Source organism: Cyclopterus lumpus, chromosome 1 (assembly GCF_009769545.1).
Source record: "Cyclopterus lumpus isolate fCycLum1 chromosome 1, fCycLum1.pri, whole genome shotgun sequence".
NCBI classification, from domain to species: domain Eukaryota; kingdom Metazoa; phylum Chordata; class Actinopteri; order Perciformes; family Cyclopteridae; genus Cyclopterus; species Cyclopterus lumpus.
Genome location: NC_046966.1, coordinates 13,821,386 through 13,837,302, shown reverse-complemented (window position 1 = coordinate 13,837,302; position 15,917 = coordinate 13,821,386). Strand labels below are relative to the sequence as shown.

The 15,917-nt window shown below is 42.3% G+C and overlaps 1 protein-coding gene across 1 annotated transcript in view; it reads left to right on the top strand.

The window, feature by feature from the left end:
* The window catches only part of LOC117737602 (FERM and PDZ domain-containing protein 1), a 40,205-nt gene that overhangs the window by 17,835 nt on the left and 6,453 nt on the right, over positions 1 to 15,917 (top strand). Inside the window, exons 5-15 of the mRNA XM_034543667.1 lie at positions 5,285 to 5,387; positions 5,501 to 5,546; positions 7,536 to 7,640; positions 10,030 to 10,125; positions 10,540 to 10,665; positions 10,813 to 10,932; positions 11,882 to 12,018; positions 12,338 to 12,557; positions 12,692 to 12,874; positions 14,197 to 14,341; positions 14,458 to 15,747. Of these exons, the coding sequence (XP_034399558.1) occupies positions 5,285 to 5,387; positions 5,501 to 5,546; positions 7,536 to 7,640; positions 10,030 to 10,125; positions 10,540 to 10,665; positions 10,813 to 10,932; positions 11,882 to 12,018; positions 12,338 to 12,557; positions 12,692 to 12,874; positions 14,197 to 14,341; positions 14,458 to 15,747 (2,571 nt within the window). The remainder of the gene's footprint in view (positions 1 to 5,284; positions 5,388 to 5,500; positions 5,547 to 7,535; positions 7,641 to 10,029; positions 10,126 to 10,539; positions 10,666 to 10,812; positions 10,933 to 11,881; positions 12,019 to 12,337; positions 12,558 to 12,691; positions 12,875 to 14,196; positions 14,342 to 14,457; positions 15,748 to 15,917) is intronic.

The following is a 15,917-nucleotide window of genomic DNA, read 5'->3' as shown; positions in this document are numbered from 1 at the left end:
ACAAAAATACAATTCAGACTTTTTTTACTTAAATTTAATGTTACTAAAGTTACAACCACATTTCTCGAGACAAAAAATACAACATAGTGCAGCTTACGCCGGAAGCCAATCTGCGCACACTACAAAATATTAGAACAACATTAGAACAATTAAAAAGCCGTTATCATCCTGGCTAAATTATCAAAAACATGTTTCGACCACTGTAAGTCTTTGGCAGGGCCTTTAATACCGGGTTGCCGGGTACCAACATTTTCACTCTCCGCAAATGACAAAAATACATTAAGATGTATATTCCTATTAACAACTAACTCATTAGGTATATTGTAAAGCTTAAAAACTTAAAACTTTAATTTTGTGTTCATTTTGGTGGTCCATGTGGACAAAAGCGATTAGATTCCCTGTATTTTACTGCAGCGGGGTCCTCGCTGGTTCTTCTGTGCCTCACTTCCCTCCAGTGGGGAGCAGCAAGGCGGAGCTCTGCTCCTGGCCGGAGGAGCCGCTCCTGCAGAGCCCGGAGCTCTTCACTTCTAGTCGAAGCCCCGACTCCAGATTAAAGGCAGCAGTAAAGCCAGATGTCTGAGCTGAAGGAGTTTCTGGTGAACCTATGTGCCGATTATTTTTTTGTCTGATTTTGTGGGGAATCGGGATGACAAGCATTAAGATTAACTATATAGATATTGACAATCTTCTCGCTGAGGGTCTCGTTTACCTATGTTGATCATATTGAGGCGTCAGTTTTACATTTAGACAGTTTCACAAATGGCTTAAAGTTCCTTAGTAACTTTGGATAAAGGAAACAAATTTAAAAAGAGTTGACATTCTTCCAACAATGTGAATGAACCAGTTACAGTGCATCTATAAATATTTAGCTTGTTATAATCCTGGACTTTATAGCTAAATGCTGTATAAATGAATGTGCGGAAGCAAATGACAATGACATGGTTTCCATCACTGGACTTTATATACTATAAAGCGCATAGGATATGTGAACTTAATAATGTGTTTAACTTACAGAAATACACTGCATGCTAAAACAGAAACCTGCAAATCCCCCAAAAAACTGCTTAACAATTTTACTATTTGACTGTAATAAAGCATTTACTTAAAAGTCATTAACTACAAACTGTATATAATATTTAACATATAATTGTACACTTAATAATCCCTCAGAGGTCAAGGGGCAGATTACCTCGCTTTCGCCTGTCTGGCTCAAGTCTGCTCTGTCACCATCTGCTTCTGGCTGACACACACACACACACACACACACACACACACACACCTCCAGTGGCCCCACTTAGCCATGGCTCTATCTTTCCTCTCTCTCTCTTTCTCTCTGACACGTGCTGCAGCATCTTCAGAGTGAAATATGAATCCTTTATTTAAACGCATCTTCAGAGCTATCGGTGTCACCTGCATCTGTCTAAGTTCATTCTGGATGTAACATCAAGTACTTGTATATAAATTGAATAGCTCAGTAATGTAGGGCTGCTGCTGACAGTTGTTGATGACAGTAAAAGGAAGACAATGGCAGGGAGTGGTCTATGGTGACAGTGACAGGGCTGATGTCTGTGTTTATGAGAAACTAATAATCTGGTTGACAGTGATTACACACAGTTTAAGGTACACAATGAGTTATTGAGTGCATATTACTTAATCCTCTGTGTGTCCTGTGGAACATAAGGCTGCCTCCATCTGATCATGTGTTGTGACAACCCCAAGTTAGAGTTTTCCACCAGGTTGTTTTTGTCCTCCCTTGTTTCCTCTCTCCAGGTGGAGTTGATCTTAAGGCTACTTTAGGAATGCGGTCCTGGTGCAATCTGAGGAAATGTCCTCCAGCTCTGAAAGAATATTCAAAGCTTCAGGTCCCGTGGCCGCAGGAAAATTCAGGATTCAATGAATTAAAGTTTAACAATATTTAATGGAAAAGATGATGTAAATTAGGTTCACGATTTTGGAGTTTGAATGAGAAGGGACGCCACAGACGGACTCAGGTCTCCATAGCTCCTCTGTCTTGTCTCCCCCACCCCAGTTAGAACTCTGAACTCCATCACAAAGGCTACGACTGTTAGTATAGTTATGCAAATTAGTTCACACCTAGTACGATTGGCTAGTTTAAAGAATGCAGCTGTTCTGTTCGCTAGGCTAAGATGGCGGGGTCAAACGTCACACTTCTGGTCAAGGACAGGAAGTTACCTCCAGAATAAAATGTATTATCCTGCCTTCAGAATAAAAGTAACATCTCAGGTTTCAATCGGCATCCATCTTAACTATTATCTCTAAACAATAAAACATCATTCATTCTCATGCATCATACAGGTAATTGTTACATTTGTCATTAACAAACAGTTACAATAATAAAACAGTGATCATCTCTTGTGCTTTATAATACATTCCTCCAGAATATTCTTCATAATATCCCTTATTAATTAACATATCTTTCTTTATGTATTCATTTAAAACATAAACTTTCTTATTTACATGTGCAAGTATATATAAAATCCACTACAACTCTACAAGCACCAAACTTGGACAGTTTGTGTTTTTTTACAGGTCTACATTGGAGATCTCTTCTGGCTCAATGATGCGACAAATCCATTTGGAAAGACATTTATCAGTTTCATGACATTTAACCATTGACCAGCATACTGAGCCGTACAGCATTTATTTTGCATAATAAACAACCTATAATGTAACAACCTAGAGTTAGAGCTAGTACAATGAAATCTTCCCAATATTCAGCTTGTTGGCATAAAGCAGTAGACGCATCGGCTGATTCATCCCCGGTGTCTGGGGGAGAGATACCGCAGGTCCTTTCTCCCCGCTGCTGTCAGGCTGCACAACAAGCTGAGCTCCCAGTAGGCCACAAACACTTGAACACTTTGGACTTCGCACTGAACAGCACTTTAGCCCAGTTGCCCAGTTGTGCAATACTAATACGTTGAAGTACTTTTTAAAAAATTTTAAATTTATTTTATACACTTTATCCACTTTATTCTATTTCTACTCAGTCTGTATATATAATATTCTTCTTGTTTTTTACTCTTTTATCTTAATTCTGTTATTATACTACTTGTTTTTTACTTATTACTGTGAGCAATGCTGCTGTAATCCTGTAATTTCCCCACTGAGGGACTAATAAAGGATTATCTTATCTTATCTTATCTTATCTTATCATTTGCCATACCTCCATCTAATATTGCAAAACTCAGCTCCACTAATGCACTAATGAAACAGTTCTTTCTGTAATAGCTTCGCCAGAGAGAAGTTCAACGATGGGTTCACATATGGAGTTTGCTTGCTGTATCATTCCTCCTGTTACTTCTGACCATTAAAAGATCCCTTCTTAATGCAAATAAAAAGTTCACTTAATGCAAACAATGACCACTTACAATAACTTATAATCAGATTATAAATCATTGTAACAATGTTTATATTGTATTGTAATATATTACAACTGTGGTCATTATAATAGACTATTGTCCTTGTGAGAAAAACTAAATTGCAAATGCAATTGAAGTATCATGATACCTGACCGTATGTCATTATTAATCATTATTAATGATGTTTTATGATTATTGTTATAAAGCATTATGAGAATGTCTGCGTTCTTATTACATAACTTTACAGTGCGATAAGCGGATCGTTATGCATTATAAGCATGATGATATTGCATCGCTTGTCGAACCTCAGATTCAGGACGAACAGTGCGGATTCCGTCCCGGTCGTGGAACAGTGGACCAGCTCTTTACCCTCGCAAGATTACTGGAGGGGTCCTGGGAGTTTGCCCAACCAGTTTACATGTGCTTTGTGGACCTGGAGAAGGCTTTCGACCGGGTCCCTCGGGGGTTTTTGTGGGGGGTGCTGCGGGAGTATGGGGTGCCGGACCCGTTGGCACGGGCCATCCGGTCTCTGTACGCCTGCAGTAGGAGCTGTGTTCGTCTCCTCGGTAGTAAGTCAGACACGTTCCCGGTGGGTGTTGGCCTCCGCCAGGGCTGCCCTTTATCACCGGTCCTGTTCGTGACCTTCATGGACAGGATATCTAGGCGCAGCCAGGGGGCGGAGAGGATCCGGTTCGGGAGTCTCGGGATCGCCTCTCTGCTGTTTGCGGATGATGTGGTCCTGTTTGCCTCCTCGGACCGTGACCTCCAGCATTCACTGGGGCGTTTTGCAGCCGAGTGCGAAGCGGCAGGGATGAGAGTTAGCACCTCCAAATCTGAGGCCATGGTGCTCTGCCGGAAACCGGCGGATTGCTCCCTCCAGGTGGGGGCAAACTGCCTACCCCAAGCGAAGGAGTTCAAGTATCTCGGGGTCTTGTTCACGAGTGAGGGTAAGGTGGAGCGGGAGATCGATAGGCGGATCGGTGCGGCTGCAGCAGTAAAACAGGCGCTGTACCGGTCCGTCTTAGTGAAGAGGGAGCTGAGCCGGAAGCGGCCGAAATGATCTCGTTCTTTCGTGACCGAAAGAACGAGATCTCGGATACAAGCGGCCGAAATGAGCTTCCTCCGTAGGGTGGCCGGGCTCAGCCTTAGAGATAGGGTAAGGAGCTCGGACATCAGGGGGGAGCTTGGAGTCGAGTCGCTGCTCCTTCGTGTCGAAAGGAGTCAGCTGAGGTGGTTCGGGCATCTAGTCAGGATGCCTCCTGGACGCCTCCCATTAGAGGTTTTCCGGGCACGTCCAACTGGTAGGAGGCCCCGGGGAAGACCGAGGACACGCTGGAGGGATTATATCTCCCGGCTGGCCTTGGAACGCCTCGGGATCCCCCAGAATGAGCTGGAAAGTGCTGCGGGTGAGAGGGAAGCCTGGGTCGGCCTGCTGAACCTGCTGCCACCGCGACCCGACCCCGGATAAGCGGGTGATAATGGATGGATGGATGGATGGATATTGCATTATAGATATGGCCTTCAAAGGAAGTGTTAAACAGATTTATGTGTCTATTCATGACTGAAGAGAGAAGATTTTGCCCCATAATGTTACCAGTTGTGCAGCCATCTAGTGCTGAATGTTGGACGATAGGCACAATAAATCAACAGTGACATTGATGGTCGAATCATTCCCGTAAATAAGGCGGAGGGATTTATAGGTTGTTTGATATACCCTAAATTGGATGTACAGTGATTAGATTGCTGGTCTCCCTGCGGTGGCATAGTGAGGTTTGGAGAGCGGTGCGAAACATTATGCATCACTGTCAGATGAAAGGAGATCACTAGAATACAAGCTACTGCCTGGCATCAAGCCAATTGAACACCCTCAGGCATGACAACACAATGACATTTTGTGTATCCAGGTGGTCCTGCAGATGGTCGGCTCGTTGCTGGCGACCAGCTTGTGAAGATCAATAACATCGCTGTCGATGACCTGACCCCAGAGCAAGCTGCTGAAATAATCAGGTCTACACCGTCAGCTAGATCTGTACACACATGATTATCAGTACATACAGCACAAAATGATGTTTGCACATCAAGTCTAACCTTACCAACCACCCTTTGTTTTGGTTTTTCAGGGAGTGTCAAGATGTGTTGACAATGACTGTCCTGAGAACGATGCTGGTGAGTCTGCAGCTAACTAACCACAAACTGACAGTTATACATTACCACATTAAATTGGATGATGACTCATCCAATTCCAGCAGTATTCAAGATGAACTCATAACATCTGCTCTTGTACAAACGTATGTATGTGTGTACATGCTTACATACTATAGATGTACTGTGTCTCTATACACTTGGGATTTTAAAATGCTGATCGTCAACAAACCCATTAATCATCATGTCAATGAGGATATGGGGTCAAGCACCATTGCTAACAAGCGTCCTGTCACCAAGTTCCCACGGCTACATCAGTGACACTCTCAGACTAAGATACACACGCACACTATCACTACATATGTGTGTGTTTACTGTGTGTGTGTGTGTGTGTGTGTGTGTGTGTGTGTGTGTGTGTGTGTGTGTGTGTGTGTGTGTGTGTGCGCACGTGCGTAGGTTGTGGATCTCACTCTGTGAAGCTGGCGTGTGTGTTTGCAGTAAGGTGAAGTAGATCGGTAAATAAATGGCCGCTCCTCAGTGATTCTCATCAGCGGCTCTGCTGATGGAAGCATCTTTTAACCATCTGATTCATAGCTAATAGCTCCTCCAAGAAAATCTTATTGAGCTTTGAGAAATTATTATTTCACAGAAAGTATTCATCTCTGTCATGCATGGCGATGGTGACAAAACATCAAAAGATATATATAAGATTAGTAGTTTTGTCAGTTTTTGCTGGGGCTTTCACCATCCACCACTAACTGGCTTTGCTGTAATAAAGACAACAGTGTGCTTATCTTTCTTACATAGCACCTGTACTTTAGATTAATATGAATGCATAATTACTATCTCCTAAATGTAAATCCCTTGATAGAACTGCAAATAGTAATATTAGTATTACTGTGTTAAAGGGATCGTTCAGACTTTTCAAAGGGGTGTGTATGACATTCCTATCCAAAGTTTTTACTACAGCAGATGGCAGTCAGCCTGCACCCAGAAACAGGAATGAGTACCAGCACTGGAGCAAAGCAATGTACTGCTGTGGACTGGGGAAGCAGCAAAACACATTTTTATCCACCTTAAAAAAATCAATATCATGCTATATATAGAATATTTTCTCCGCTGCCACCAGAGTCCTTTCTGACAAGAAACTGGCGTCGTCATATCCATCTGTGCTCGCTGCAAAGCCACCTCCATAGACAAAAACAGTAATTTTACCACACAGAACAGTGAGTTGCTGGTTTATCCATCTCGTTATGTTAGTTACCAGTTGCGACAGTAATGACTGCACCTTGTACAGGATGCAGTCATGAAACTTTACAGGTGTGCAGTTGAGATAACAATGAAGCCCAATGAAGCCAATCTGATGCCCCTGGTCTGGCAGGTGTGATCCCATCACAAGACGGTCTGTGTTAGTCTGTGGATTTGGGGAATTTGAGCTACTTGTAGGTAATAGACTGACTATGGATGAGTACCTCATACAACCCCACTTCAAACAGTCTGAACTATCCCTTTAACTGAATGTTTTTTAAATGGATGATTCTGTATATCATAATCACTTGTCTACATTTCTGCATTATAAAATGCTTTCCAGTATCCAGAGTGCGCATCCTTCCCGGACAGTACTTGTAACAATTTCAAGTTGTATTAATTGAATAATCAAAGCTTATCCTCAGCATTAAATTCAGTGTATTTGATAACATGGACATTTTGGTTTGATGTAACACTTCTTTCAAATTATTTACTAGCTTTAATGTCAGTAGTGATATTGAAGCTGGCAAAATTGCTTTCACTTTAAGTCAACCAAAGAAAAACATGGTTTATATTATCAAACTATTCAATAATAAAAAGTGTTTGGTAAAATGTCTGTATGCATGCATGCAAAAGCAACGGGCTGAGTCTTTTCATTTCCCTCATATACCACTTCACTGTGCTACATTAAAATAATATCTGTACCACATTCAGTACTATGACAAACTGATTCATTGTGCCTCCTCCCCTCAACCCCCGCTCCAGGGCCCAAAGTCATCATTCATCACACCAGAGAAGAGGGCCAAGCTCAGGTCCAACCCTGTGAAGGTTCACTTCGCTGAGGAGGTTGAAGTCAATGGCCACTCTCAGGTGAGTGAGAGACCAGGGGTGATTTCCTCCCCTTAAATAGCTTACAAATCAGCTTTAGATCCCTCATCTCTCTTCAATGTGAGCTTATTATTATTATCAGGAAAGTGCTATTCATCACCTCCATTTTGAACTTTAAACCATGTATCTTATTTTGCTGTAGATGGGTGTAAACACCTTGAAACATCCTCCCCTGTAACCGCTGAGTTGGCGATGGAGTCCCTGTTTTTTTGTGTGTTTTTTTTGTGCACAAGGACGCACATGCATACACGTGTGACACGAAACACAGACTTACCAATGGTGTCGCACTATACCACTGATCAACAGATGCTGAGAACATGCCAAGATATGCTGTAATGCTGCAGTAAAAGCAGGGACGTTGAAGAAGCTAGTGAACATAGCAAACAATAGTAGATTTATGTTTTGCAAAAGCTTTTGTAAAATGTGATTTGTTATTACTAATTGCACCTTTGCACAATGACAAGAACGGATGTTTTATAATTTGTCAGTATTCTCTTGTAAGCCCAGCTCTGGTTGATCAGAGTTCTCATCCTGACAGCGGATGTGAAATTAGCTGGATGAGGAAAACCACAAAAGCTTGAGTGGCCATTACTAATTCCTGAGAAAACACAGATCGATATTTGCCTTATCCTCCAGGCCTAATGTCTGTGACTACAGGACAATAAGCAACAGAAGGGAGAAGAGAGAGAAAGGCGGGCATAAGACAAGGGAGGAGTTGTTTAAAATTTGAACTTCAAAACATACAGACATTAATGTTGCATTACATCAGAGTTTCAATACAGAAAAACACTTCAGATGACTCACCACAGTGAACAGGCTGGGCAGACAGAAACCAGCAAGATGATGGGAAAGAATAATCTTTATTTTACATTGCAATTATTGTTGCAAATACAAAAGAGCTTGGGAAATCTCTTCAACTGAATTCCAATAAAACTGAAATCCATATAATTGAAGGCATTTCCATGCACCTGTTTTTTGTGCATTTTTAGTCTGTCAATCATCAAAAGCAAAATGTGACCGGGGAACACATTTAAGAAATATCATGACAAATATGAAGCATTTGACTTAAACGCCCACTGAATCTTCACTGAGGAGACTAGAAATAGCAGCAGAGAAAACATCAGATCTGTGTGGAAAGATTAGGAGACTGTAAAATCACTGAAATTAATACATGAAGCAACAGAAAAGTAATTTATTCATAATGTTTTCCATATGGATTTCCCCCATTTGAGCCTTGACTGGTGCTCGTGAGTTATATCATCTTGACCTACATGACTGGAGAGTTAGTGATATTATCCGCATAACAATCGCAGAATTAAACACATTCATTATTTTGCCAATGTTATAGAAATTTGGTTTAAATCTGTGCCACATTTGGCCTTAACAATCCACATACAGAGTTGCAGTCTTCCCTTAGTTCATTTTTCAACAACTCTCCTCCTTCTCTCAAACACCTGGATCTGTTATGTTATTCCAACTTGAAAGGACCAATTTATAGCAGAAGCAGAGCACCTAGAGATGGTATCTGCTGTTATGTGTCGAGTAATTTAGGGAGTTTTCTGTGAAGCGCGTATCGTTTTAGAACAATGACGTCATTGATGACGCCCACAATTATTGTTCCTGAATAAAAATGAATGAAGTCATTTTCCTAGTTACAAAAGCACATTCACTGCCCTTTGTCTGGATAAACCACTGCCACTTTACAGTTTTAAAACAATAGTGTTGCCACTCCTGCCATTATATTATATTATATTACAATTATTGACCACGGGATTCATTTACACACATTTATTTTGTGAGTAAAATCTGAATCCGCAATGTAACCAGTAACATTTTCAGGTCAATTTAGTTCTACAATATTTTCCTCTGAAGTAGAAGTACACAGTAAGTGAGTAAGTAAGAAGTATACAGTAAAGTCTATTTTGAAGTGCTCTTGGCCTCGGTGCCTTTTGTAAGTTATTTCGGGGTACAATGACATGATTGACATACATCTCTAGCTGTTAGGAGACCCTTTTTAGTCTTGTGGCCGAGGCCCAGGTTACCTTTGTTGCCTGAAGGTAAAGTCTGCTCCTGGTGTTTGTTTTCCTCTGAACCAGAGTGTGTTTCTCTGTGGCTTCACACTGTGAGTAGCTGCTTGGGTGTCTGACGTAACCTTGTCATGGCAGGTGAATTGCTGAGGACCAAAAGAAGCACAGTGTAGAGTGTGAAGTTGTTTGTATGAGCGGTTCTTGACAAGCTTTCTTTTCTTGACTATCTCATATCAAGCTGTCAGGCTGTTACTTACGATGATGTCCTTGAACCACAAGTTTAACGACGCTCACAGTTTCATCTGACACTTCCCTTGACCTCTGACCCCATGTCTGCTTTGCAGGGCAACTCGCTGCTCTTCCTGCCTAATGTTCTGAAGGTGTATCTGGAGAACGGGCAGACCAAGGCTTTTAAATTTGACACCAGCACCACAGTCAAGGTAGTATGTAGTGATACAGCCTACCATCTGGATATCCATTCTTTATAGTGTCTAGATGATATGTGGGTGTTCAGAGATGAAGCTGGTGTTCATTCTGTAATGGAAGTATTTTCTATGACCACACTGTGATGATGTAGTGCAAAGTCTGCAGCAAGACTTATATTTAAATATATATTACTGGATTGGATTCACAGTCTGATTTAAAAGCTACAACTGATGTGATTCACTCACTCTCTATTTTTTTCTCAGTATGAGATATACTGTGCATCAGTTTTTTGATTTTACAACTACTCGTTGGACGTTATCTTGCTCCATTGAGAGCCACAAACCACAGACCAGCTCACCTCAGCAATAATGTTTCCTGATGTCATAACATATCTCTCTCAAGAGGTAATGTTCTTCCCTGTGCATCAGGACATTGTGATGACACTGAAGGAAAAGCTTCCTCTGAGCCATATTGAACACTTCTCCCTGGTGCTGGAGCAGCGGCACAGCATTTCAAAACTACTGCTGCTACATGAAGAGGAGAGGATACAGCAGGTACACACACACACACACACACACTAATAACTCCTGTTCTACGTGCATCTAATCTACACTAAAGTTCCATTTGAGAGTGAGATTTATCTGTGACTGTACTAATGCTTTTAACTCTGTGTGTGTGTGTGTGTGTGTGTGTGTCTTCAGGTGGTCCAGAAGAAAGAGGCCCACGACTACAGATGTCTTTTCCGTGTTTGTTTCATGCCCAAAACCCTCCCGATGCTGCTGCAGGAGGATCCCAAAGCCTTTGAGTACCTCTACCTGCAGGTAGATTGATGAACTTCTGACCCGCCCTTAAACTCCAGGTGGAAGTTAACTCTTCATATCACTAATCTGTTTTGATAATTTGTAGGTATTCAATTATACCCATAACTTACCCTCGAGTGAAGTTCTGTGACACCCCCAAAAAGTCCAATTATTGTTGCAGTTGAAACATGATGTAAATCAATGGACTGACAGTTTTTCATCAAATCCCACCATAGCTTTATTCCTGCTCTGTACTTTCAGTAAGTTCCTGTGTCTGTTTCAACAAATACTTCATTTCCACTGCATGGTCTCGGTTGACTCAACTCACTTTAGGAACCAGGCCCTTACCTTTATTTTGTTTTCTACTACAGATAGAACAGTGTAAGCGGGATTCTCAACTGATTGCTGGCTGAAACTGTCTCGACATCATCGTTGCTGCGACACCTGCTGAATCCTTTCATGGGCAAACAAGCAGAGAAATGTCTGCATTTCGTCATTCATACATTATACAGAAATTGTCCGAATTAGGATACATGCTGGTGTCGTGGCGAGCACTGTCGCCTTACAGCAAGAGGGGGCTTGACGATACTCTCTGACCAATAAGTGTCTGTTTTAACTCAATGTTCTAGTATCGGCTCAGCTCGCTTGGTACCTTGACCAAGGTGGTACAACAGAAAGTATTAGGTACCAGGTACTGTTCACAACTTGTGCTCATGAAAAAACAAAAAAGAGTGAATCTAGTTGAGTTGAGCCATGTACCACGCAATGGAGATGCAGCATAAGTAACATCCTTTTGTTATGGATGATTTTGCTCAGCTCACAAGTAAAAATGTAAATGCTGCAAATGAGACATGCCAGTAATTTACAAACTATAGATGGTCCTAAAAAGTGTTCCCAAATCATATTTGTATTTATTTTTGTATGTCTGTTTTCACCATTTGTACTGTTTTGTACCTTTTGCGTGTATCAGGGAGTGAATGATGTGCTGCAGGAGCGCTTTGCAATAGAGATGAGGTGTAACACCGCCCTGCAACTCGCTGCGCTGCACATCCAGGAGAGATTGGCGAGCTGTGGACAGTCACCAAAGACCAACTTAAAGATGATCACGTGAGACACACAGTTACATGACATTTATAACTAAACTATAATTAACATAGGACTTTACCGCAGAACAAGTGGAGGTTGTGTCTTTTTGGCGGGACAAAAATATATATTTACTGAACAACTAAATGTTTTTTGTTGTTATATAGAACAACTGCAGTCTTTTAGCAATCTTGCATTTCAAGATTGGGAATGTTATAGTCTTTAAGGAACAAAAAGTGTTTGGGGATGATATTCGCTTCCTGAATGCAGTTTCAGCTCTCTAATAGTCTTGTACACACAAACAGACCCACTCTCTCAGTCTGTGTTACTGTGTTTGCTCTAGGAAGACGTGGGGCATAGAGAACTTTGTGTCATCCACCTTGTTGAGGAACATGCGAGAGAAAGATCTGAGGAAGGCCATCAGCTACCACATGAAGAAGAGCCAATCACAGAACGATCCCAAGCAGAAGGGTCTGTCAGCCGATCAGACCCGGATAAACTACCTGGAGGAACTGAGTAATCTCAAGTCATTTGGAGGGAAATCCTTCAGTGCCACCATGATGGTAAGGCGTTGAACTGTTTGCTGAACATGTATATTTATTTTTGGTGAGTGGTGGTTGATTGGAGTTTCAATCTCCTCATTGTCTATAATGTCTTTCTGTTCAACGACCCCTCCCCCTGCTTCCCCACCCTTTAGCTTCAGGACAGGGAGTCGATGGTGACCTTGTTGGTGGGGGCGCGCTACGGGGTCAGTCAGGTGGTCAACCACAAGCTGAGCATCCTGTCCACCCTCACAGAGTTCACCAGCATCACACGCATCGAGCTGCTGCCTGAATCCGACAAGGTCAGCCTGGTCAAAATATACCTGCAGGACATCAAGGTAAGAGCAGGAAAATACACACACCTACATTACAGAGGGAAGACAAAATACTATAAACCTCATCAAAAATAACTTTTACTTCGAAGTAACTGAATCAGCATTACAAGCACTGCTACAAAGGTGGGTTGTGTACAAATTAACATTATTGGTGCAGTTTGATGCACCTGCAGATAGGTCACAGGAGATTTAGCTTCTTTGGAGGTCTGAAACTCACAAATCAAACTGCCTCTTTAATAGTTTCAACTTTAAATTATTAAAGAGGCAGTTTGATTCATGGGGCAAACTTTAAAGGGACAGTTTGCCCCACATCTTACTTGTAGTGCTATTTATTCATTTAGATCGTTTTGGAGTGTTCGAGATATCGTCTGTAGAGATATCTGCCTTGACTTGAATATTATGGGACTATATGGCACTCAAATTGTGGTGCTCAAAGTTCCCAAGAAATACATTTTAAAAAGCTCAACAGCAATGTCTCTTTCAAGAGATCATTGTGAGCAGTTTTCATGTTGGAACTACTTTAGGTGGGTGTAGTTCTACCAAACTACACACACTAATCTTATCACCTAGCTAGCAGAAGGAAGTATTTATCTGTAGTGGATACTGCTAGCTCCCCTAGCAACACTGAGGTAGCTAATGTTACAGCTCAGCCGAGGAGGATGCCATCAATGTTTACATCTCACGCGCCTCGTTCATGAGCACGAGCCTCTCGTTCATGAGTAGATGAACACTTCCTTCTGCGCGGTGGTTCAATTGACATTGTAGTTTCAGAAAGATTAAAGTTTCTCCATGAAACTGCTCACAATAATCTTTGGATTATCTTGAGTAACCAGGTCATGACTTCTAGAAAGAGTCATTGCTTTTGTGTTTTTCAAATGTATAATTTTGGCGCTTTGAGGACAACAAGCCGAGTGCCATGTAGTTTCATTATATTTTGAGAGAATGTTTACGGACGATATGAAGATAAGTGACTAACACAAAAACAATCCAGATTAATAAATATCACTACAGGTAAGAGGGAAAATCTGTCATTTTGATTACAATGAATTAGCATTCAACTTAACATGTAGCTGTGATTTAAATTGTGATTTATTTCTTCGAGGTTGTTTCTTTACTGACCTATCTACATTATGTTGTGCACCTCCTCCTGTAAACATTGTGCAGACTTCAGCATTTAAAGAAGTATAACTGTTTTTTCATCAGCATTATGATCCTTTTGGATAAGACAGGATGACTAAGTGTTTTTCCACTCTTGAAATTGACTTTCCATGCCTCTACTTTCCTTGTCAAATATCATATCATCTTGTCTCCTCGCTCATACAAAGCCCATCACATTGCTGTTGGAGTCAACGGCCGCCAAAGATATGTCCTGCCTAATAGCAGGTTATTGTCGAGTGTTTGTTGACCCCAACCTCAACATCTTTCCATGGATACATGACTCCAAGAAGCACAGAGTGTCTGCTGAGGAAGGTACACATTTACAGTAATATACAGCCATACAATTGATCTATACATCCATAAAATCACACCAGTATGTTCGAATTAATAAATAACAGGCTTGTATTCATATTGGTGTACGTTCACAGGTTATGTGTCGCGATGCGGCAGCGACTCAGACACCTCCTCAGACTTGGACATGGAAGCGCTGGTCACCCTGGTGTCTCATCACGAGAGGCCCTGCCATCGTGTCAGATCCTCATCAGACCCAGAGGGAAGAAAAAGAAAAGACAGAAACAGAAAGAGAAACAAAGATGGCAAAGAAAAGGTAGATACACCTTGGGAGGATGAAAAGCAAAAAGAAGAAAAGGATGCTGACACTGAAAAAGAAAAGTTTCCCCTAGATAAGAATGGAGAGAGAAATAGTGAAGACGCAGAGCACAAGGAGGAGACGGAAAGAGTGCAGGATGGTCGGCAAACACAGACGGCGATAACGGACAATGACTCTGGGGAACAAAAGGAAAAGGTGGGACAAGAAGGTGCAGTTGAAGTGCAAGCAGCAGAGGAGCAGCCATCTGTATCAGAGGCATCAGATTCTTGTAATACTGACTCTCGTGTCATTACCAGCCCCTCCAGCGACTCTCTCGACGCTTTGGAGGAAGATGACTTAATTTCATGTTCTTCCTCCTCCATCCACTTCACTGCTCCCTTAACAATTCATAGCCACTCCCCTGTTCAGCTTCATCCCTACTCTCATAGGCACATTCAGCCACACCTCCTCGCCCCTCCACCAGCTCACGCCCATCCTCTCATCCACCTCACAACTCACGACAGACAAGCAAGGGGCTGCAGGAGGTCGGGCGACGGCGCTGACCCCCAGGTCCTCACGATGGTCTCTCCCTCTCCAAGCCTTCACCATATTCAAAAATGTTCAGGTAACCCCTGCTCTGATGACAGTTCCATGTGTTTCGCTGAGCTCTCCCGCCTCGTGGACTTCCTGCCAAGCCCTCCGGAGGCCAGCGAGGACGATGAAGAAGAGGAGTTGAGGAGGAGGAGGAGAAAGTCGTCGAGAAGAGCAGGTGAAAGAGGAAGCATAAACACTGACAGCAGTTTTAAAGAACATCCACTATCCCCGTCCCCGTCCTCCCACATCGACTTTGTGTTTAACTTTGACCAAAGTGACGCTCGCTGCTACTACAAACTCTGCTCCAACATCACCCCCGACAGCGCTCGCAGCCTTGCCCACCCCCTGCATCATAATGAGGGAGAACACTGGAAGGAGGTGGAGGAAGATTTGGCTAAGGCGGTTGACCTGGAGCCTATCCCAATCCTTCAGCCACCACCTGGCTTTGGAGACAGCAGCTCTGATGAGGAGTTCTTTGACGCCAGAGATCGCTTCACCTCACCTGAAGACTCAACCTCGGGGGCCATGCCAAGAGGTGATTTGGTTTGATTGCATGAAAACACAGGCTGTTAATTCTGCTTTTGCTGCCATCTAGTGGTTGACCGGTTTACTCCCCAAAAGTAACACAACATTGCACTAAAGAGTAATAAAACATAATTGCTAGAAAGTAGCAGAACACAGTTCAGACCACACCTACTGTACCGA